This window comes from Esox lucius, chromosome 21 (assembly GCF_011004845.1).
Source record: "Esox lucius isolate fEsoLuc1 chromosome 21, fEsoLuc1.pri, whole genome shotgun sequence".
Taxonomy (NCBI): domain Eukaryota; kingdom Metazoa; phylum Chordata; class Actinopteri; order Esociformes; family Esocidae; genus Esox; species Esox lucius.
The window spans coordinates 8,865,041-8,889,688 of NC_047589.1; the positions used below are offsets into that span (position 1 = coordinate 8,865,041).

The following is a 24,648-nucleotide window of genomic DNA, read 5'->3' on the forward strand; positions in this document are numbered from 1 at the left end:
ACAGCCCATGGGAGGGGTCCAATTTGGCCCACATGTGGTTTATGATAAATAAAAAGTATTTTTGTGGGATTACTCAATAGACTAAAAAATTATGACTGTGCCTTCATACCATCACTCAGATTATTAAAAGCCAGACAGTTAAATAGAACAATTGATATTTTCTTTATTTGGACTCATTTTGGATGTAGAGAAATGTAGTGCAGTCAGCCTCTGGTCCAGTGGGCTTCTTCGTCAAACCCCTAACGAAGAGAGGAAGAGGAAGGACCCTTCAACTTATCTGAACACCCTTCTGGACAAAGCCAGAATGCAAGGGGGAATTTGAGACACTTTAAAAAACTAACTTCGTTTAGGTGTCGAATTGACCACAAAGTCCAACCGAAATTTGACTTCCTATTTGAATCCAACCCTTTCAAATTGGATTGGGGGCAACGGCTGCCAATTGCGCCAGGGGAGTAGCTAATGGCGTTATGAAGGAGGCCGTCTCCCGTTGTGAAGTGGGCATTCAAGTTAGAGTGGAGATTAGCTGGCCCATTAGACATGGGACAACACAGTTGTCTCACCAGGAACTGGTGTTTCTGTCACTGACTCTTCTATAGGCTGTATAACTACGTCTGTATGCAGTACGGTATATACATGTAAATAGATGGCACATTTCTTTACTGTAATATTCAAGAGGCATCATTTATAGAACATCTGTCAAATTTTTATATAATTTTTGTAAATAGTGTGCTGTATTAGTAATATACAGTCTGGCCCCTTTAAGAATCACTTGTCCTTTTTTGAGAATGAGTTGTGTGCTGGGCTTAGGGGGCTGACCATGGCCTCTGGGTTCGTCACAAGGGGGTGGGAATGGCTAACTCAGGCTAACCTCCCGGTCCCCTTGCTCAAACAGCCAGGCACACCGCATGCCCTTATCTACCAATGGAATGCAACAGCTGTGGGGGGTGGGGTGGTCCGGCTCAAACCCCCCTGCCGGGGCCCCGACTCCCCCTATCCGCCGGGCTCCTGCTCCTGAAAGCCAGCTCAACTAAAAAGTGTGCTGCGAGACAGAAAGAGAGCCTCGGCAGGGCTGCACGGCAAAAACAGACAGGGGGAGAGGAGAGAGGGGAGAGGGTTGAGAGAGAGAGAGCGGACGAGAGAGAGAGCGAGTCAGGGACGGCGCTTGGAAAGGAGAGCACAAAGAAAGAGGTGGAAAGTGGAGCAAGGGAGGGGATTTGAAAGCCGGGGTGAAGGGGAAGAGAGGCAGAGGGAGAGGCATAGACAAAAGAAAGAGAGGGATACGTAGTAGGAGCAGGGGGAAGCGAGGGACGGAGCAAATGGCTACGGAGGAGACGGCAGGGGGAGCGCGCAAAGCCACCAAGAGCAAACTGTTTGAGTTCCTTGTCCATGGAGTGGTGAGTAGCCTAGTAGCACTCTCTTGTCATTGAGACCGAGAGAGACGGACTCTGGCGTGTCTGCGTGCGCGAATGTGTGTGTGTCATAAGGAATAGTCTAGCATGCGTGTGCTTTTGCGTGCGCATGTTTGAGGGGGAGAGAGAGAGCGTCAGCGCAGTCAGGCTGTGTGTGAAAGCGATAGCAAGGGAAAACGTATATATATGTGAAGGTTATATCCAGCCCCCTGAATCCCACACTGTTTTCTTTTTAAAGAAGGGGGGGAGAGGGGAACAGGCGTTTTAGTACAAAAGAGAGAGAGGCTATAGCAAGCAGCCAACCCCCTGGCCATTAGACCATACTGAGCAATGAGCATGCTTCGGATGCAGCGAATGAGTGGGGGAAGCGACCAGCTCTTTGAAAACACAGTGCTAGAACAGCCGTAAAATAAGCCTTGCCTGAACATATATGGACATGTGGCTAATGTTTGAATGAATGTTATTGGAGCACGCTTGAGCGGGAATGACTAATGCTTGAAATGCGGGCAACTGTGTATATTAAAAGTAGCACTGAGCGAATTTCACATCGCGGGGGAAATCCTAAGGGTTGTCACCTCTGTCGTCATGGCAACCCATTAACGGAGCATTAACTGACCTGAGAGTAAAATAGTGACTTGTTTTGGAAGTAAGTTGGCAGGAGGTTAATGATAAGCAGAAGGCTGTGATTGTGAAGTTGTGTGTGTGTGTGTGTTATGTTTAGACTGGCAGTTAAACCCAAAGACATTTGACTTACATAGAAATCACTGCAAACCTGTCACTCTATTCCACCAAGAATGCATCTGAACAAATCCTTACCCATCATTTACAAGCCATAAGGAACCTAATTATACACATGTAGATCATATGAATTGTATTGGCCAGTGGCTACATTTATGCACAATACGATGAAGTGCGTAATGTGCAAGCCTGACTTGCCAAAGCAGTGTGTGGGCTGTGCAAGATGAAGCCCAGCACAAATACTTTTTAGTGCAACAAGAAGCCGAGGTGATGGATGAGCCAGATGATGGTGTCCTCTCAACAGACCAATTAACCTTGATGAGTCTTTCTATTCTCTCCCTCTCTCTTCTGTTTCACTATACTCTCTCTCTCACACACACACACACACACACACACACTCACACACACACTAACCCCGGCCAAATATTCCCCCCTGCCTATTTTCCTTCACGCTTGACCTGCCTCTTCTCTCTACATAGATATGAAGAAGTGGAATCAGCTTGATTATCATATTCACTGCAATGCCTGGCGAGTTAATAGACCCTGGCTCACTGTGTGGACTGCAGAGTAGATAAATATTTAGCCTAACGGGGCAGGAATCTCTGGCGTTGGTAAGTTTGTGGCGAGCTGCAGTGACGTGTCCCTCCCTGGATGCATCCTCAATGGCTCACCCCCTATCGTCTAGCAGGGCTCCGGTTGAAAGTAGTGCACTTGAAAGGCAATAGGGTGCTGCTTTGAACTCACCCTGTGAGTATTTACCACGGTAGGCAAAGACAACATTAACCTCCCTTCGGAGATAAAGCATCTGAAAAGGCCAGCCACATTCTTTCAGAAACACACGGATGTGGAGCGGTGAAGGTCGCGGTGTTCCAGCCGTCTGTGCGTGTACGTGTGCTTTTCCGTCAATGGGGGAGAAGTCTCTTGGAGATGGCCTGGTCTCTGAGACCCGGTGGGTGGGTGGCCCTGAGAAGGTTCTCTCTCTCTCTGGCTCTCTCTCTGGCTCTCTCTCTCTGTCTTTATCATTCATTTTCTATTTATCTCCTGCACGTTTTGGGAGGACATCACAGAGGGCCATTGTCCCTTTGCATGGGAGACAAATGCAAGAAGACCCATACCAAAAAGTGTGCATTTGTGTGCCGCTGCTATCATGAAGTTTGCCCCCTCCCTTTGCCATCAGGGTGGATTGCGAATAGATAAAAGATTGGCTTTCCGTTACTCCTAGCTGCCGAACTTGGGAATCGTCTTTAGTGAAGTCCATTGAATCAAATGTTTAGGTCTCGAGTTATCCACCCACGTGGCAGATTAGATTGCTGCCTGGCTGGCTGGCTGGCACAGTGGTGATTAAGGGAAGTGTATAGGAGTGACTTCAGTATTTTCGATATAGGAATGCGGTCGGCATAGATTAGTAGGTCATTTTGAGGGGTCAGTACTTAATAGGACCTCACCTAATAGAGGCGGCAGGTGATTTCCCAGTGGTTAGAGCATCTAATCGAAGCCCAGAGCCGGTCAGGTAAAACAAAATATTATGTTCGCTCCTTGACCATTTAACCGTAATTTCTACCAGGAAATTGATGTGAATGAGATGAGGTGTCAGTCATACTAACCTGCTAAAATGAGGGTTAAAAAGGGTTTGATTTTTCCTGATGGGCGTGTCCCGGTCGGTATTATTTGCCCACCAGAACGGCATACTTCGACCACGTTCCTCCCTATGTGTCTCCGGTCTCACGTGGTGGCCGTATGGCATGTTGAGACCTGGCTCGGCGCCCAGTGTAAGGGGCTACTCTTCGCCCTCCAACCCAGAGAGGAAGTGGACAGTCTGAGCAGAGAAGAGCCAGGCCCCCCTTGTCAGTGTAACCAAAGAGGGAGAGACCAGACAACGCAGTCGTTAAACGTCAAGGACAAAACTCCCCCGGCCCGCTGGCGGTCTGTTTGGTTAGAGCGACGCCATTGGTCCGCTTGCTTGGTGCGTTAATGAGACCACCCGCCAGTTGTTCTCTGTTTCGACATGTAAAATTGTTAGCAAATTGCGTCCGACGCTGTTTGGCTTCTGAGATGCTCTCGTCCAGGCTGTCGCCTTTCGATTGCACGTGTCTGACTGTGCCTTCAGAGCTCCCCGCTCTCTAACTGTCTCTCGGCCCAGGCCCCAGAAAAACCTCCCAGCTGTTTCTCCTTCTCCGCCTGCCACCAGGCTATTGAGTGACAGCAGCACCTGGGAGAGGACATGGACTCCATTGTGCCTCAGCCTCTCTCTGCCGTGCTGACCAGCTGGCCGGCCTCCATTTTAAAAAAACGACTAGGTCCTATGAAACTCAAACCTGCTGCCCATTTCACTGCTGTGGCTATCGGCTTTACACGAACACTTTAAGTGTTGAATATATTAACCAGTCAAATGGATTTTACAAAACCTTTTTTTACGCCAGCAGCTGTCACAAAGTTCTTATACAAAGACCCTAAGACACAGAAGTTGTAGACTGGTTCCAAATGGCCACTTGTTCTTTTAGTTAGGCTTCTAGTAAAATGGCTGTTTCTGACTGAGTTTTCCCATGGGTTCATGCTGCAGTCGCGTCCAAAACAACACCCTACTCTACAAAACTACACTACTTTTGACCAGGGCACTTCTGAAGAAGTTGTTAATAGAGCTCCGTCCGGCTTGGGGCCCATGATATGTTCTGCTGCAGTCTAAAGAGCATGTTTGATCGTCCCATGAGCTCTCTGACGGGGGACATCTGCGGGCCCCGGAGTGGAAACATGGCTGACCCCGAGGTCATGGTAGTGCCACAAACTGCTCTCGTCTGCTCCCGACGTCTCCCACGACTCAGTTTCACACAGTCGCCCAGCCAAATGATGATACCATGGAGATAACTGAACAGATAGAGGACATGCCTAGTTACGAGAGCTTATGATTCATAATGCTTGGGTGTGCTTTTTCAGAGTCAGTAAATGCGTCTTTGTGTGCTTTTAGGCGATTTGCGAATGTGCATAAAGATGATAAATCTTCATTTGAACACGTTTTGACCCTTTTAGGAAAATAATCTTGCTGCAAATAGGAATGTGAATTATTATTGTTATGTGGATTATAATTAGACTTTTTATGTTAGATTTTTCTGTATAGTCTTCAGAATGGAAGTCTTCAGAATCCTTTTTTTTTTTTTTAAATGCTTTGAATTCACTGCGAGTTTGCATTTATTGTTGAAGAACAAGATGGCGATCGAATTAGGATATTGCATCTGTACAGTATGTTTGCTCTAGATATTCCCCAATTCAGTGCATCTCGCTTTCACAACAGTTTAGAGTTTATTGAGAAACCCACAGTCTTTCCCCAACGGAAAATGTCAGCAACAGTAGCAGACAGGAGTAATTCAAGATCACCAGAGAGGTGTTTTTTACATCCCGTTCCCGCGCTTCCTCAGACAGTTGAGAATTGGTGAGGTGGTGGTCAGCAACATGGGGCCATTGTCCTGTCTTTTTTTCCACTCTCTGAAGTGCCACATTTAACAGACACATGGATAGCATGCTACGGAACCACTTCCTGATGAATAGATGTGGATTGCTTGTAACCTTCTCCTCAGTGCTGTATTTACTGTTTCCTTTGTAGTCTTGGATTTACCACAGTCTCAAGTGGAATGCCAAAACGTTAAGCAAAAGTGCCATATTAGGAAATGTTTCCCTTTCAGAAATCGAATGATTGACTTTCTAATCTAAAAGATTAGAAACCACGTTTCTTAGTGTTTACTCTGGTGCTTGTTGCCCACTGTCTTCCTGGGAAATAAAACTATGTAGATATACGCATATTCTGAAGATTACTTGGTGTAATGTTAGTGATAGACAATATATAGAAACAAAATACACAAGAACTATGTAACGTTGAAAAACAGTTATTCTGTGGGTGGTGAGAACAAGATAATGGTATATGAATGGTGAGTGTAACATATATTTTACATGTCCAATTGATGTAGGCCTACATGTGTACACATTTACAGTTACAATATATCTGCCTACATGCAGAGAGTCACTTTAACTTCTGAGACTTTTTAGTTTTTTAGAAACAGTTTGGAGGTGGCATGATGTGGTGAATGCCACCTCCAGTTTGGTGGCATAGTCTTATTGTTGCTGTCCAATTGTGCAGATGCTCAGCTGTGATGACATTTTATACCATATTTCATTAATGTTGTAGGAATATTGACTATGTTTTGTCCAACCTAATTGAAACTTTGTAATATATCTTCTGTAATGTGGTCACAGTGTTCCCATCAGAATTCTCCCATAACCTAACGAGACATTGTAATAAAACATTTGTTCTGGAAATGTTCTAGCATTAGATGTATTCTAACTTTTTTCCCTGAAAAGAAAATGTAATCATCCCCATGAGCTCACAGTTGTTTTGTTATGAGAACATTTGCCAGAAGTCAAGAAATGTTTTGCAAACTTTCACAGAACCAGTGGTAGGTTTCTGGGATAGTGTTAAAGAGGTCACAAAGACTCCTGAACTCTTCTTTCATTGGGAGGCTCTGTGGGTTCTTTCCTCTCATTGGATGGCTGTGGGTCCTCTCCTTTGTGTTTGTAGATCTTCAGGTTCTCCTCTCTCATTTGGTTGCTCACTGAGATTTTGGTTGTCGTCTTTGCCCGTTTCTATTTAATTCCTAGTCTTTCTGGAAGCTGAGGCGTCAAGCAGAGCCCAGTTTATGGGAAAACAGCTGTTGCCAGCAGACATACAGACAGACAGACATGCATACATACAGACAGGCAGATAGACAGGCAGGCAGACGGACAGACTGACAGACAAACGAACAGGCAGACAGACGGCCAGACAGATGGACAGACAGACTGACATACAGACTGACAGATAGGTAGACAGACTGACAGGTAGACAGGCGGGGAGACGGACAGACAGACTGACAGATAGACGGGCGGGGCGGGCCTCAGGGCGGGCCCCAGGTGTCAGACGTTACAGGACATCCAGACAGTCCTCTCTCTATTAGCGCCTCAGCGATAAAAGCACACCCCTAGAATGTTGGCCATTTGGCTTCAGTCTAACGCTCTAGTAGATGTGTGTGTTTTTGTTAGTTGGTCTGCGCTCACGACGCATGTGTCATGGATGTCACCAAACACGTACTGACTCACCCCCCCATCTCTCCGTAGCGTCCTGGAATGCCGTCCGGAGCGAGGATGCCCCACCAAGGTGCCCCCATGGGACCCCCCCGGACCGCCGTACGGCGGGAACCAGGCGGTGCGGCCCGGCCTACCTGCCCCGGTCATGGAGCCCAGCCGTAAGAGACCCGCCCCCTCCCAGCAGGCCCAGCAGCAGCAGAACGCCCAAAACCGGACCAGGAAGTGAGTCTGACAACCGGGAGTGCGCTTAAGACCCCATCCCCTCTCACATCCACACAACGTTTTTGTGTCCCAGCGCGCTCTACACTTTGCCCTGCTTCTGGTTTCCCCTGTGTTATCTGCAGTTCGTTAGCATCTACCCAGCTGAGGTTTTCTTAGTCAGTGTTATCCTGTAAGTGTGCTCTCTGTTAGTGGGTCCGCTACTGTCAGGTTTAGAATGGCAACCTCTTCATTAATCTCTCCCACACAGCGAATGTCAACATTGAGCGGCTGGGTTAAGTCGCTGTATAAGCGCAGTCTGACAAATCACTCGTGAACTGGTTAGTAAAAAGCAGACATACACACACACACACACACACACACACACACACACACTCACACAGAAGTGAAAACATTTTTAACACAAGCAGTCTTCAAGTAATTCCTCAGGGAGGTGATCAGGCCAGGTATAGATATTATAGATCAATATGCTTCTCTCTTTCTCTCAGTTTTTTTCTTTTTCATCTCTGTCTCTCGTTGTCTCTCTCCCTCACTGTATCCGCAGTGCAATTGATCCACTTGCAGTTAAGCTGGCCCGTCAAACGGGGGCCTGGGAAACGTTGTCCCGCGTCAGCCCCTCCAACCCCCCCTGGTTTCTCCGCCTGACGGAGGGCCGGGGGTGACCCTCCAGGTGACAGCGCAACACTCTCTCCAGGAAAGAGCGTACGCTTGTCCTCTGGCGGTCAACCCCCCCCCCCCCCCCCCCCCCCCCCCCCCCCCCCCCCTATGGCCGGCAGCCCAGCTGAGCACAGCCACTTGTGTTCGCAGTGTCATTGAGACCGTACGCCTTTCAGCTAGACCACCTGAGCTCCTCCGAGCCGGCTCTTTCCCACCCGCACAAACCTGCCCAGGCTTAAAATAGGAAAAAAGCAGGGCTACAACACCTGTAATCGTTTTGTGTAATTGGACCCAAGTCAAAGATGTGTTTTTGTTTTTGCGGTGCATAAGGGGGTCTGGGAATACAGTCCAATTTGAGTTTTGAAATGGCTTCAGGTGCATCTAAAGTGCTATTAATATTTAACCTCACTTGGCACAGAGCGAAGGCACAAATACCCCTGGCCAATGTGGACGCATTCCGATATAACTTGTTTGCCCGCACGCTCCTCTCAATAATGGTATCTAGACCCTAGCAGAGCTGGTGTTTATGGTTCTCTGTCGCTCCCTTTCCTGCCGAGTCACTCCTGTGCCTTTATCCCAGTGTGTCCGTAACTACTGTGTCTGCCTGTTATTAATGTGACATCTAAATGCTGAAGTGAAGCGTGATTATTTCACGGTCCAATAATAGCACTCCTTGCTGGACAGGTGTCCAATCAGAGCCTTCCTTGCTCATCCCCAGGGTCCACTATGTCCTCTTCTCTCTGTCTGTGTGTGTGTGTACACAGACACACCCCCGCACTGACGCTTGCAAATACTACTGTTACCGCCACGCTTTCACTTCTACTAACAGACACACACACACGAGCACAGTGTGTCCTTCAGTACAGACATCCTGCTTGCTGCCACCAGTGTGTCATCACGCCAGCCCACCTCTAATCGGACAACCTTCAAATCCCATCAATCCTTAGGAAGCCAGTGGGATTCCCTGGAGCCAATGAGATGCCAGCGAGGCAGATGGACATGAGAGATGCCCAATCAGATCCAACGCTCGGATCAAAGTAGGAGTTTACTCTGCTGCATGTCCGTTTACCCCCCCCCCTCCCCCAACACACACACACACGTTTCTGCCCCCTCCCCTCCACCCCCCCCAACCCCAGCCCTTTTAGTGTAGACGCGGTTTCCCCACCCTGACCTGTAACCCCAAAACAAACCCCTGTGTTTGTCCACCCATGACAAAGGCTTAACCAGGTGTTCATGACTGTGGCTCAGAATGTGTTGATGCATGCTATAGACCGAAGCATGGCATGACGGGAACAAACTATGCTTAAGTCTCTCTTTTAGGGAAGTCGGCAACAAAGGATGGCATCGAATATTTCTTCTGTCAATTGCAACTCCTTCTAACCCAGCCTCTAATGTGTTTTAGCAATTGGCCTGTTAACCTCTCCTAAAATCTTTTGCCCTGCTAAAAGAATTCTGTAGGAGATTGAGGACCTTGCTGCCTTACCGACGTCTAGTATAGTTTGACAGCACTTTCCTCTCCTGATACTATATCTGTCCCAACTGTTAGATAATACATGTCCGTTTCTGTTCTCTGGTGCACTTAACGAAGGGCTTTCAAAACGGCTTCTCTTGGACCGTAAACCAGAAGTACAGAGGAAGCTTGTGAGAGCGCAAACCCAACATACATTTTACTTTTTCAAACTTCTCTCAAATCAGTTTCCGGGCCCGTAATTACCAGTGCACCACTGTTTCTGGGATAACCGATTTGTAACAAAAGTAACGCGAGCATAAAGTAGGCCTGGCCCCACCGAGGAGGCAAAGATGGCGGCTGAAGAAACTAACTAGACAGGAAGTAGTCTGAAGGTATCTAAGTCAAACCAGAACACCTCATTTCTCTTGACCTCTTGGTAAGTAACCCCACGTGTGTAGAACCACAAAATGATGTACGAGACAATACAAAGACATTTCCATGCCTACATGTTGAATGCATTGTCAGTTGATTTTAGATGCCTACTGTGATCAGTGGGCATAGCACATCTGGCTCTGGTGACGCCTCAGTTAATACAGGAGCGGACACTGTCTCCTAACCAGGAACACATCCACACTATCAATAAAGAGAGGGAAATGTAGTGCATCGGATTGTATAGCATGAGTCATAAGGTGTGTGTGTGTGTGTGTGTGTGTGCATGGGGTATATTGACGTGACACTTTGAATGTCACTTCTCCCTGCTTTCCAGTTGGCATACCATACGCCTGCCTCTACTGGATAACACACACACCAGCACACGTTTGCATCGCTGGGTGATACACACATACACACACACACACACACACAGGCATCCACAAACATATGCACTGCACACACACCTCTACACACATCCGTGGACTCACACCGACACTAACGCACACCGCCGCATGCACGCACACACACGCGCAAACACACACAGACACAGATGGGGCGCTGGATGTGGCCCAGCATTTTAGCAGATGTCCTGGGTGCTACGCTATCAGTCACCATAGTAACATGATCTCTTTTTCCTTTTTCTTTCTGTCTTTCTCTCCCTCTCTGTAGCGCTAAGAGAAGGAAAATGGCAGACAAGATTCTTCCACAAAGGGTGAGATTGCATATATGTGGCTTTTCTTCCCATTTCACGTGCTTGCGTGTGTGATTGTATTCCTTATTTGTTCAATAGAACGTGTGTTTTGATCTCAGGGCTTGGAGGGGCAGATGATTATGTGTTATTACAAACGGAGTGGAAAAAAACGGAGGCTCGGGTGAACTAAGGCTTTGGCGCAGGCTTGGCGGCGGGCGCCGTTTTTTTCCCTCTCCGATGGCTCCTCAAATGTTCTCGTGGAATAATGGATCGACCGACAGGAAACCGAGGGGATATGAAACAGCGTTTCGGGGCGATAGAGTTGGCGCCCTCGATTCGACAGGTGCGAGTGTGTCCGACGCTCGGTCCCGCTCGGTGTTTGAGAAAGCCACCGCGAGCCTCTTCCCTCCCTGCGACACGACCTCCGCCCCCCCCTCTGCCCCCCAGCCCAGCCCAGGTTGTGGGCTCTGCGTTGTCGGCCATTGATTTTTTTTGTTGTTGTCAAGGCTGCTGGGAGTGTTGCTGGACTGGAGCCCCCGCGCGGCTCCCACGGGCGCCCGCGGGTCTTATCGTTAACACCAGCCAGATGCGTAGTAAGGAGATAGCGGCTCGGGCGCCACGCCGATGACTCAGGGGCCAGGAACGCCACCGCATTCCGTCTGCTTTGCGTCAAAACGCGACGACTGACTGAAAGACCTGAGCGCATACAGAGAAAGAAGGATGTTTACAGGGAACCAGCCATGGAGGGGAAGGGGGACAGGGAGGGAGAATGCAGTGCAACAGTCTGTGCCCATAGTTTGGTTGGAAGACTTGGCGGTGGGCTGCCCCCCCCCTTGGGGATAAATATGGTAATGTGTCCGGGAGAGTTGGTTAGGCACGCAGGGTTGGTTCCGCTGCACACGCTGCGTTTCAAAACACGAACTTGGCGGTGGCTTGGCTGGCGGGCCAATTAGTGAGAGCGGTCCGCGGTTCCTTTGGGCACTACCGCCCTCTCGGTCACCTTCATTAGGTGTCAGTCCTCCTGTTAGAAAAAGGATATAAATCATTTTTTTCGGGGGTGGTTGGCGGCTTAATGGGAGAGTCACAGCTGCAGTGCAGACACCAGACATGCTTTGATTTCAGAGCACCTTACCGTGCCTTGATATTACCAAAGCCTACCCCATAACTCACCACCACGGTTATTATCACACTGAGCTTTTTTCTGTGTACATTTACTGGATAATAAGGACACTTTATTTTTTTTGCTCCCAAAGATATAAACAGGTATATTTGTTTACTATGACCGATTTTACTGATGCCGTATCTTAATTTGAGCCTGCTTCACACAGGAAATTAATTTCGGAGCAACAGTAATGGAACTGTTAAGTGGATCCTGAGTAATGAAAGTTTTCGTAGGGGTTGATACATTTTCAGGTCAGAAAGCTGAAGTAGAATTTTATCAATTCAGAAGGTTTTTCAAACCTTTGCTACCCAACAAGTTTGCGTTTTTTTTTACTTCTATAAGGACATTCATATCACCACAACTGTGCAATTAAGAGTTCAAATCTGTAGTTGGTGGATGATCAGAGACACTAAGAAAGTCTGTTGTGTTTCACCCCCTGATCAGATCCGTGAGCTGGTCCCAGAGTCCCAGGCGTACATGGACCTGCTTGCCTTTGAACGTAAATTGGACCAGACCATCATGCGAAAACGGGTTGATATCCAGGAAGCCCTAAAGAGACCCATGAAGGTAAATACCATACAATTGGGTGCTTTGAATCTACCACATACCACCCTGCTTGTCTTAAATATACCTTACTACCTGTGTAATGCTACTGACTGCTAACCTTTTGAACAATGCAACATGAAACCTGTATGTATCGATATGTGTCTATAGTTGTTATAAATTGTTTTGATTCTAGTAGATTGTTGTACCAAGATGCCAAAATATTCACTACTGGTTCCAACAGTTTCTTTGTGTTTGTGTCAACAGCAAAAACGGAAACTGAGGCTGTACATCTCCAACACCTTCAACCCTGCCAAGCCTGACGCTGACGATTCGGATGGCAGTATTGCATCATGGGAGCTTAGGGTTGAGGGAAAGTTGCTAGATGATGTGAGTATTCTATTTCCTCTAGTGCAATGCAATGTCCCTGTATCAATTAATCATCACTGGTTTCAATTTATAATGGTTTGAACGATTTCCTTTCACGAAATTTCCCCCTCTGAAAGTTTGCAATGAAATGTTCTTTCACATTTTTTCCATACCTACAACCATAAAGGGTTCCTATGACACGCCAATTCACCCTCTTCTGTTTTAGTCAAACCCTATTTTTTTTTAAGAGTGACAACTCATTTTCTTCCTCCTACATATTTTCTGTGGGTTGTCATTGGAATGTGGCAGCTTGGTGGCGGGTTAAATTTAACATGACCATGGAGAACTACCTTCACAACAGCTTATGCAATGTCTTAATCGTCTAACCAAGTACTGAAAATTGCTGTCCCTTTGATCCAAGAGACTCTTTGTGGTGTGTTGGCCCAACAGACCTATACGACAGACATAGTGCCACTTCTAACATACATCCGTGAGTCCATAGTCAGCCCACTACAGCCAGAAATATACAGTGTATATGAAAAGTCTACAAAGCCTTATTCAAAATGCTTTTGTTTATGTACAGGGTGAAATCAACATGTCAGACCTTTTTCACCTTTAAAGATCTTTAAGATCTTATAACAAACAATATTTTTGTAAAAAAAGAAATCATATCTAAATAATTAATTTTATTAAAAATAATGAAATGCATTGGTTGTATAAGTATGCAGGCCCTTTATAATATGGCTGTGTTCAGAGTTGACCAAACACATTCCAGATAATTTAATGTAATGTAATTCGGTTATCAGTGATTCTGATTGGCCGTAAATAGAATTAGCTGTTCCTGTAGGATTTCCAAGTGTTTTTGGTTGCTTATTGAAAAGAAATGGAAAGGGTTGCATCATAAAATGTACAGATCAGGAGAGAGCAAAATGTCACCACCAGGACATTGCAAAGATCTGGACTTCCTCCAAAATTGATGATAGGGCAAGGAGAAAGATTATCAGGGCAACCATAAAGGAGCTGCAGGAATTTTTGGCAGGAACTGGGCATTCCCTGAATATTACAACTATTGCATATATTCTTCATGTGTATTCCAGTCTGAGCGCATGGATAGGGTAGCAAAGTACACATTTCTCACGATAAAGAACATCCAACATTTTCAATAAGACATATTCAGTCTCCTAAAACCCTGTGGGAAAATATGTTATGTTCTGATGAGACCAAGTTTAAAGGTTCCGGCCATAAAGATGCTGTGCGTGATTTCTAGTCAAAAAGCGTCCTTGAAAGTGGCATACCATGATAAAAAAACATGTTGTTTATCAGTAAAGTCCCAGACTACATCTTTAATGAAGAATTTCACCTTTCAACACAACAAAGATCTTATGCACAGCCAGCATAGTGACTTTTTAATGCGTGTGGAAATAACTAGAATACGGAAGTAATTGTATCGTATTAAAATCCATGCAGCCATTCTCACTTATAGCAATAGCGAAATGTATATTCATGACGTTGTTACCAGGCGACTTCATTAGACTAAAACGTTCAACTTCAACCAGTAATTGCTAACGACGGCTAGCTGTGTAGTTTGTTCTAGCTGTCTGTGTTAATGTTGGTTAGCTTGTTAATACCACAACCTCCCTGTGAAAACATATAGTTTTAAGTGGTATGAAATAGGTTGATAACGATATCACCAACACATGATGTATTAAACACTTTAATCATCATTCCCTGCTAATGTGAAAACAGTCATAGCATTTAATTTAAGATAATGAGCATGATTTAGTTTTGTGGCAAATTTGAATGGTTACCTACGGGGGATTTTGAGGAATTTTTACTTCCATACCCTAGTTAGAGGGGCTTGGTCACTGTGAAACGTAAGGCTGTGAGCATATATTACAGGTGGTATTAGATTTCTGTGATTTTTTGTTTGGAAATTAAACAGCAACACGTCACATTACTTGTTACTAAAAATATTTCTTTAGTATACATTATCAGACATTATACAGCATACCAATTCCATCTAAATTCCATCTAAACTGCATTGAATTAGCCCAATGCAGTCAAATGTGTTTGATGAGTGTTAATCTGAACAAATATTTGTTTTGTATGAAATCAGTTAATAGATTTTTTTATCATAAGGTAAGGTTGATCTTTGAGGTGTTTGTTTTTATGTATATGATTATCAATGAGAAACTTGAATAATACATTGCACTACTGAATAGCAATACTGAATGTATTGCAAAACAAAAAATCTCAATAATATTGTGATGTGACCTAAATATTTAAATATTATTGTATCAATCAATCATCAATGACATTTATTTATAAAACCCATATATCAGTAGTTGTCACAAAGCTTATACAGATACCCAGGCCAAAATCCCATAGAACAAGCCACAGGAAATGGATGCACAGTGGCAAGAAAGAACTCTCTAGTAGGGTCCGAACCTAGGAAGAAACCTAGAGAGGAGCCGGAGGAGGGCCCAGTCCTCTTCTGGTTGTGCCAGGTGAAGATTAAAAGAGTACATGAGAATCTTTAGGCAGAATCCAGAACAGCTGCACAACCCTGTATAAAATGAGGACTGTGACAGTTTAAAACAACCCTAGTCCTTGGCACAAACTAGTGCAGGCTTAGGGACTGAGATGGGAGGGGGGGGTTCAGAGACAATTGAGCCCTTTCCGAATACAACCCTAGTCCGGAAGAGCTTCCAAACATCTTATATTACAGCTTTTAAACGTCCTTGGTTCAGGTGCACGTGTGTTTCAGTATACATAATATGATGATGGTCCAATATTCCACAATTAGGACTAAAAACACAATCTATTCCACAGTACAAATCTATGCACAAGGAGTGATTGTAGCAATGTGTATGTTCTAAAACATGCTGGACAAAGCCCACTGTGTAGATTATTTTTCATGTTAATACCGAATTCCCCAAAAATGAGAATATTATCTGCCTTGACTACAAGGTCTGATTAGATTGCTGGGAACTCATAGTGGTATGCTGCATGCGGCCGAAGGGGCTTGTAAATAGTAGCTAGGAAAAACTGTAATTGAGTAGCCTGCATAGCTTTTATAAACATCAAGAGACAGGATCATGAGGTCCCAGGCAATTCTCACCCTTACAAGAGAAACCCTCACAGTTTGACTTGATAATTGTCTTAATTTTAACCTTAACCTACTTTGCATTTTCAATAAGGATTTGTAGATGTTTGACACCTACTGTAATCTGTGTGTTTGGTTAGGCTGTTTTGCAAAATGTGGCACAAATTATGCCTGTAGAAAAGGAAGATGTAGATGCATTTGGCCTTAGATTTTTTTGGTGGATTAAGCTCAACTTCAAGTAGTGGATCAACTCTAAAAGCGCTCATCAGTTTTGAGGTCATGCTGTCATTTGACAGTGGTTTTGACCATTTGAGATTTCAGAGCCCACAAATATTTTTGGTTAACTTTTAAGGACGTAGACCCTGAGAATATCCTATTTCCAGATTGTATGCAATCTTCTTCTACAAGTTCATGGGTTAACCCTTAGAGACTACAACATATAAGGCCATCAGCGATTTATATTCCTACTAAACGTACAGTCAATGACATTTCAAGCCAACTGACGCAGGTGAATTCAACACGTTTCTAACCTGACGGCGACACATTTTTTATTTTACCATGTAAGTATGCTAAGAACAAATTCTTATTTATAGCAAAAAACCTGCAAGACATTAGCAGTTAATAAATACAATTCTCTGTTCCATAGCCTGGAAAGCTGAAGAGGAAATTCTCCTCGTTCTTTAAGAGCCTGGTGATAGAGCTGGACAAAGATCTGTACGGTCCTGACAACCACCTGGTCGAGGTGAGTTCCATGTTCCCAGATGACCGCTGACCATACGCCTGCAACCTCTGTGCCATTCTCCTCTATCTTTATTTTTGCCATATCATTGAAAATGAAGTCTTTTTTGTCAATTTAAGACACTGTGCTTTAAATCTTCAGAAGAAAAATGGCCCACCCATTAAGGCATAATTAACTTGAATGGGGACTTCCTTTCATTTCAATTTCATTCTGTGGTATCTCAATTTAAAGTCATCTATTCAGCGGGTTTGGTGTGTGTTTTGTGTGTGTGGTGTGTGGGGGGGGGGGGGGGGGGGGGGGGGGGGGTTTGACCACTAAAGACTCACGGCATCGAATCTTTAGTTACAATGCTGCTTACAATGTATACATTTGTAGTCAAGGTTGGGTACATGTGTGGTGTAGTGATGCCAGATGTGTTGCATTTAGTTTGGATCCTTCAGAAGTTATAAATGCACCGTTCTCTAGTACTTAGCCTATTTTGGTGTTGTTGGCCACAGAAAACACCTGACAGCATTGGTCTTCGGGTAGCTTGCTGAGGTCATCCTCCTGAAAACAACTCAGCTTTACAGGTCAATTCTGTCACATAACTCATTTTGCGCAACTGATTTCAGTATTAATCAGTTTCAAATGTTTTGGGGGGATTTGTAGAAATCCACTTTTCCACAAAATGGTGGCCAGGTTTCAGACCACACATTTCTTTGCCTTTTTAAATGTAAAAACATGGTTTGGAAAGATAATCCATGTTTTTCACCCCAAAATTCCATTTGCACAGCACTGCATTATGTGTTATGAATTGACTAAATACTTTTGAGAATGTTTTATGAGGTTAGAGTACTCAAGGTTTCCCACCTTTGAAATTTCTAGCAAGGGTAGAAGGCCCAGATAAAGCTTTGCTCGGAGTGAATATGTCCCTTTAAACTGAATATATCACAACACAGTGATAAAAACATATTTCTGTTCACCTCACCTTGACGTGGTGGGAAAGAAACAGACAGGCATTCCATCAGTTCCCCAGTGTTGCATGCTGAGTGGCTAAAATGCAGTGAAACGCAGGGAACTCTAAGTGTTTTTCTTTTCAGCTGCTGACCAGCAAAGCAAAGGTAAGATGAAGACTCAAATAACATTTCCACATAGCTAAAATACTGGGGAGGGTTTGATATCTGGATAACAGAGGAGACAATTCATGCCGTAATGCCAAATGGAGGTTTTCATTCGGTAAGGTTACAGTTTCGACTTAATAAGCTCTGTTAGGTTTCAAAATACCTCTGCGGTTGTGCGATTTTCGATCTGACCATTATTTCTTTTTGAAAACCAACAAATGAGTTAGCAACTCTGCAAAAACAAATGATCAACCCTCTGCTGCCATGGTAGTTCACCCAGTTCCTTACAACACCATGCATGGTCTATTCTTTTGCAGCGATTCAGCCTTCCAAAAGACAACAAACCTAAAGGGTCGAGAGCAAGGCTGCTCGTTGAAAGTGTACACATTTGGTTTTGTATTCTTTTCTCGTCTTTGTGTGCACGCCTGTCTTCACATATTCAGAAAGAATGTTTCTGCAAGTCCGCCGCCGATGCCTTTAGGTAGTGTTCAAGGTGGGACTTGTGTGTCTGTGTTTCCTGCCAGTGGCACCGCACTCCCACCACCCAGGAGACCGACGGCTTCCAGGTGAAGAGGCCCGGGGACGTTAGCGTGCGCTGCACCCTGCTGCTAATGCTGGACTACCAGGTGAGGGCGCCAAAGACAAACCGGGTCATTTTGTCTGCGGAGATTTCAGTCCTTTTTCGCTCGTGGCGTTACACGAGGCTGCAGGCTTTTATAAGGCCGTCGAATGGCTTCGCCGAACCTGCCGGTGGTGACGGTTGTTCTTTGCTTGTCCGGCCGGTGACCTTTCACCTCTGAACTGTCCCCAGCCCCCCCAGTTTAAGCTGGACCCCCGCTTGGCTCGGCTGCTTGGCATCCACACCCAGACACGCTCTTGTATCATCCAGGCCCTCTGGCAATACGTCAAGACCAACAAGCTGCAGGACTCCCATGACAAGGAATACATCAACTGTGACAAGTACTTTCAGCAGGTAAAACACTCTCCTGCAACACCCCTGTGGCAGTTAACCCCTGTTAGCTGTCACAATAAAACGACCTACATAGGGCCCTCTTCAGAAGTAGTTAGGGTGAAACACTATTTGGGATGTAACTATTGTCCCATAATCCCAGCTGCTACTGTAAGTTTGTGTTTGTTTTTTTCTCAGATCTTTGACTGTCCGCGACTCAAGTTCTCCGAGATCCCCCAGCGTCTCACCAACCTCCTCCTGCCCCCGGACCCGATCGTCATCAACCACGTCATCAGGTGAGAAGCTAACACCCGACGCCAACCTGGCCACGCCCCCATTTCGAATCAAAGGGCCGACGCCTGGTCATGAAAGGGGACTCAGTCTCTCCTTCCCCTCATCCCCGTCTCCCGGCAGCGTGGACCCCAACGACCAGAAGAAGACGGCGTGTTATGACATCGACGTGGAGGTCGAGGACCCCCTGAAGAGCCAGATGAGCAGCTTCCTGCTCTCCACCGCCAACCAACAGGAGATCGCCTCACTTGACAACAAGGTGGGACACCCACACAGGAAGGATAGCCAATCACAATTACCCAAGATGACCTTCAAGGTAGATTTACATTGCAGAGTTACGGGACGACTAAGCTACGTCAGTTACATGTGAATTTGTTTCAAGCAGTCTGACCATTATATTTCTGTCTGATTCTCCTGGAGAACTGACCGGTTGTTGTAACATATGAGGCGGTTAGCTGGTACTTAAAATATCTGTCAGACGTCAGCAACTTCTTAGGTCTGCTGGGTGGGCTAAATAAAGATGTTACGATGCGTGACCCCAAGGTGCTGGCTTCATGTTCCTGTCTGAAGAGCCCTGTTCTGGGCTTCTGAATGTCACTGTGTTAAAGTCACAGCCTCGCAGTACCACTGTGTCATTGCGGCCAGGAGTTTCAATCCTGAACACAGCATACTGAATGTGCCAGGGGCTCTCACGCAGGCTTGTGCAAATTGGCCCAGCACAGCCCAGGGTTGGTGGGGTTGGTGTCGAACAGGGCACATGGGTTTTACTCACTCTAACGTGTCTTGGTGTCAAACCTGCCCTGGATGTAGAAATGAATGTGATTAGTTGATTCAAAGGAGAAGGCAAAGCTTTCATTTGAAACAGGTGACAATTTCAGGGTTAGAGCTTGTTCCTACTCTAACTAAAATGTTAACCTTCTCCGACTGTGACCTAAATGGTAAACCCTTACCTTAGCCATTTTAAATGAAAACCTGTATTGAATTAATCCAGAGTTGGGGACATGAGGCAAGGCAGTAAGTGTGATTTGGACTTGGGTGGAAAAACAGGGTTGAATTTCAAAATGTTTGCTTATTCTGTTAAAGCCACACTGTCACCACCATTTCTTAAACAACAATTTCTATGCATAAACCGAATCAAATAAATGTGTGTATTTGGAAAATGATTTCCACTTGCTTGAAGTAGATCAGCTGTCCCCTGACATCAGTGATCATTATGAACCCTTTAGATCCATGAGACCATTGAGTCCATCAACCAGTTGAAGATCCAGAGAGATTTTATGCTTAGCTTCTCCAGGGATCCTAAGGGCTACATCCAAGACTGGCTCAAGTCCCAGAGCAGAGATCTAAAGGTGAGGAAACTCCACGCACACAAACACAAAAAAACTAAAACAACAGCCAGGTCTAACTACTCATTGATTGGCTACAGCTGATGACGGACGTTGTGGGGAACCCAGAGGAGGAGAGAAGGGCGGAGTTTTACCATGAGCCCTGGTCCCAGGAGGCTGTCAGTCGCTACTTCTACTGCAAGGTGAGGAGATACGTCAAACATCACACTGCTGAATAATTCACACAACACGGCGTCAGACTACAAACACAAACTGGAAGCGGACATCGGTGTGGAAAAGTCGTCTTTGGCTGTACCCGCTATGTTAACCAATAACACGTTTTTTTGGGCCTGAGAAACACTCATTTATAGCAACATTTTCATCTAAATATTTCATCTAATTTGATTTGGCCTATTTGGTAGAATTAAATGCCTGGTTTCTTTCCAGGCATTTACAATGCTCTTTTGGTCAGGAAAGTGTGGGAAGATTCTTTTGGACAGAATTTGTTTTTTGCTGAAAGAACTGTGGACTGGACCTGAACCCACACTGCAGCAGAACATCTGCACCAAAGACAGCGGCTTAGTTATATTTCTGTGGCACCCGACCACCTCAGGCCACTGAAGTGTAATTAACAGAGCTCATTCTGTAATCCTGTGCAGTAGGTGACATCTAGGTAGGGATCTTTTGGTAGACAACCAACAGCCCCTGGGAGATAGCCACGGGGTTGTCTCTGTGTGTGCGTGTCACTGACAATGGCCCTCTCCCTTCCCCCATACAGATCCAGCAGAGGAGGCAAGAGCTGGAGCAGGCCTTGGCCGTGAGGAACACCTAAAGGCCCTGTCTCGACGTCTCTCTCCGCACTCTTCACCTGACCCAAGCCCTTCTATGTGTTTTTTTTTCTTCTTCAAATCGCTGTAGTAGTGACCTACTGTTTGACCTTTGGCCCTCTGACCCATTCCCCTAATCGCATGTATTTTCAAAACGTCTCTCAATCTGTCCGTCTCCGATGGACACGACCGGACGTCTCTCTTCACCCTCCTGCTACTGGGACCACAAGCCCTCGGCGGACATTTTGTTTCATGAACGAACCTTATTGCAGTGGGTTGCTTTTAATGTCACACTCTTAGAACCCACTGGCATGCCACTGTCTGTACATAAACACGTCATTGTACCAGCTGCCTGCAAAATTATCACTGTGTTTTGGATCCTCCTTATCTCAACCAGATAGACTTTTCCAGCAGAAACTGTACATAAAAGAACAGTCATGTTGGTCCACTGTCCCATACAAAGAAAAACCATTTTCAAATGTTTTAACGTACATGTAAAATATAAAATACATTGGCCAAAACATATTCTCTGTATGTGTTAAAATGTTGGTGTTACATTTCCTGATGTATGTCACACTTTTAAGATGTATTTAAAAAACATTGGCAAATCTTTTAAATATTTTACATGTATCAAAGATATATATGTATATTTAATTTCTTTTTCTTTGTATGGGGGAGTCTCATTTGTATGAGCCTATAGTAGTCGTTTGCAAACTTTCAAGTGTCTTGACTCACAGTTTAGATTGTGCTTATTGGTTTAGTGTATATTTTGCTGCATAGTTTATCGGAGCAATATGCTCAGTGTGTATGTGTGTGTTGAACTAAATTTACACCAGCACAATGAGGATTACAACAGAAAGTAACGGGTCAGCGGACTGGGCTAATTTCCCTTCTGAAGTACAAATGTTGACGTCTGTTATAAAAAATAAAAAAGCTTGTTTGAGGCAGGCAACTTTCATTAATGAAATAACCCCCACTTGCAAAGTCATCCAAGATTTCCCACTTTTTTAACAAAATTCACTCAAACAATGTATCTGAAAAGGTATGCTGCTGTAAATACGCATTCCAGCAGATAAAAGGTACATTCCAGCTCTATAAGCACACCAAATGCGTATGATAGTTTACAAAGTGGATTTGTAACATATCATATTAAAACAAAACATATTGCTGGTTCTAATGTTTTATACAAAATGGGTTACATTAAAGTCAATTTACAGACTGACTTATTCTGAGCAACTTACAGTAGCGAGAGAATACATACTCCAAATGTTTCCCATGTTGGAGACAAACCCACAACCCTGTGGGTTGAAAGTAACAAGTGGGCTCCGCGGGAGATAATTCACAGCTGGAGAAAGTAGGGGCAGCAGATGGTGAGAGCGTAGGGCATGTGAAAAAAAGGCTGCTGCTTCAAAACCCTGACCTGACCTTGTATACATTTCTGTTGTGCCCATAAGCAAGGCGCTTAACCCTAGTTTCTCATATGAGTCTCTCCAGAAGTGTCAACTAAAATGTAACAATGTAGTACCCCAGAAAATGGCAAACAAACCCGTTTCATAACTGCTGAAACAGTATCTGTTGGCTGGATGAGACAGATAACATAAGGAGGAAACAAGGTGAAGTTATGTATTTACACTTGGCTGCCATTGTGTTCCAGTCAAGCACACCCATGTATGGTTTTAAACAGACTAACTTTATGTAAAACGAAACTCCCAGACAGACATGTCTACTCAAATCTCATTTTGGGGACAACAAATTGCAGCGCAAAATGAATTGCTTTAGTGGTTAATTGTCAATTTTAGACCGATGTACTTCAGGAGTCCATTTTCCTGTCATTACTGTAGAAAAGTCAAATTCAGGAACAGTATTAGCTAGAGATCTCTAAATATACCCTCTAAACAGTGTTTTTCTTATGTTCATCAAGGACACATTTTAGAATATGATGTAACAACACCAATGTATATGTTTACGAATCATAGGGCTGTTAATGAAAATGCAGCCATAACATCTGTACTCAATATTCTACCATGGTAAATGTCAGCTAGTAACTTCACTAACGCTAACATTTTTAAATGAATGCGGGAAATAGATATTTTTTTTGTTTGTTTTTAGTAAAAAAAAAGTATATTGTGACCTGTCTCAAGTGAATCAGTCTGACAGTATTTTGTCCTTGAACGTTTTTTGGAGTTACCAAGGTCTCGTGATGAAGTTTTGTAATTCTTACAATGAACAATGAGAATCGGTTACTGTAATCAAGCGAACTTGTCTTGGCTCGATAAAGCTACAGTTACCAGGGAAGAAGGGTGAATATTAAGACATTTTTAAAAGAAGAGATATGTGAATGTAAATATGTTCTGTTTTTTTAGGGCAAATGTACAGCATATGACTGTTTTGTGTCTATGTGTGTGGCTTAGCGACGGCGGTCAGGAAGGACTGTGTTCCATAGGTTTTACGCTATAGGACAGAGACACTAGTGTATCTCTGTGAACACTTGGTTGGAGGGGTGTTATTTTAGGCCCTTCTTGTTGAGTTTTAATGGTGCACAACCACAGAGTTGAAGGCTGGGAGTGATGAAGGCTCTCCGTCTCCCCAATATCAGGGGTCGCCTGTCTCTTTAACAAACTAACACAGCAGCTCAATTCTGTCCGTGCCCTTCTAGCTTTGTGTTTGTCCTGTGGGAGAAGCCTTCTCAACAATGAGTTTCTGATTTAAAGTCAACCCCATTGTCTTCTGTAATGTTTAGTCGCGTCATACTGTCTTTGTTATATCTCTTTTGTGTCAAGATACTCTTCAAAATGGCTGAGAGCTCCAAACTCAGCATAAACAAAGAGGTTGGATTTCAAGACCTATGCATGCTGCATGGACAGGTTTTATACATGTAAATATCCCCTCAAATGCATGGAAGTGGGTGTAAAGAGCAAATGGATTTGACACCATTTTCATTGTGAAGGGGGCCTTTTTTGAACATTTGCTAAACACCTGTGTGCTACCAGCCAGTGTAGATATTATCTGCAGCTACAGTTGTTTCAATACTACAGGTTCCATGTATGTATGTATGCCAACTGCACTAATCAAGGGAACATACTAGTTGTTGTTTTCCACTGTGATTATCAATAGTTTGACCCAGATTGGTACCTGTGTGATTTCGCCCCCTGATGGGCATTTTAGAAACTACTGCTCATGGACAACTCTGACAATGGAAACCTTATGTCATTTCACTAATATAAAAGACCGTATTTAAACTGTGCCCCCTCTCTTTCTCTGATGAAAAGCATTCATATTGTTCTACCTTAAATAGGTGGTAATCGCAGTCTCTGTGCATGACTTTGTGAGGAGAGCTGTTGTACTTTACAGCTCTTGCATCACCATTTTGTTAGTCAACACCATAGAGATATGATAGATCTCACTTGTGTGAACATGTTGGTTTACCGCATTTTACAACTGAAAAAAATATAATGATGAAACCACAGCTGTGACTCTATGAGACACCCTGGATGTAAAATAAAGAAGCGCTTGCCAAAGTTTGTAAATTCCA

At 44.6% G+C, this 24,648-nt stretch overlaps 1 protein-coding gene across 2 annotated transcripts; it reads left to right on the forward strand.

Annotated features, from left to right (window-relative positions):
- Positions 1-1,311: 1,311 nt before the first annotated feature.
- On the forward strand, positions 1,312-24,648 carry smarcd3b (SWI/SNF related, matrix associated, actin dependent regulator of chromatin, subfamily d, member 3b). Of its 2 annotated transcripts, none has more exons than XM_013139527.4 (14): positions 1,312-1,394; positions 7,287-7,478; positions 9,080-9,169; positions 10,684-10,726; positions 12,312-12,434; positions 12,678-12,800; positions 16,532-16,627; positions 18,249-18,350; positions 18,536-18,697; positions 18,872-18,969; positions 19,088-19,280; positions 20,191-20,313; positions 20,391-20,492; positions 21,068-24,648. In XM_013139527.4, exons 1-14 carry the CDS (start codon positions 1,387-1,389, stop codon positions 21,119-21,121), a joined length of 1,509 nt encoding a protein of 502 aa, XP_012994981.2. In that variant the 5' UTR covers positions 1,312-1,386; the 3' UTR covers positions 21,122-24,648. The 2 variants fall into 2 exon arrangements, with proteins under 2 accessions (XP_012994981.2, XP_012994982.2); XM_013139528.4 differs by having other exon boundaries at positions 19,088-19,223.

Excerpts from the sequence above, each read along its gene's own strand:
- smarcd3b (XM_013139527.4), top strand. Across the intron at positions 10,727-12,311 it reads ACAAGATTCTTCCACAAAGG|ATCCGTGAGCTGGTCCCAGA; the intron begins GTGAGATTGCAT and ends CCCCCTGATCAG. Across the intron at positions 16,628-18,248 it reads CTGACAACCACCTGGTCGAG|TGGCACCGCACTCCCACCAC; the intron begins GTGAGTTCCATG and ends GTTTCCTGCCAG.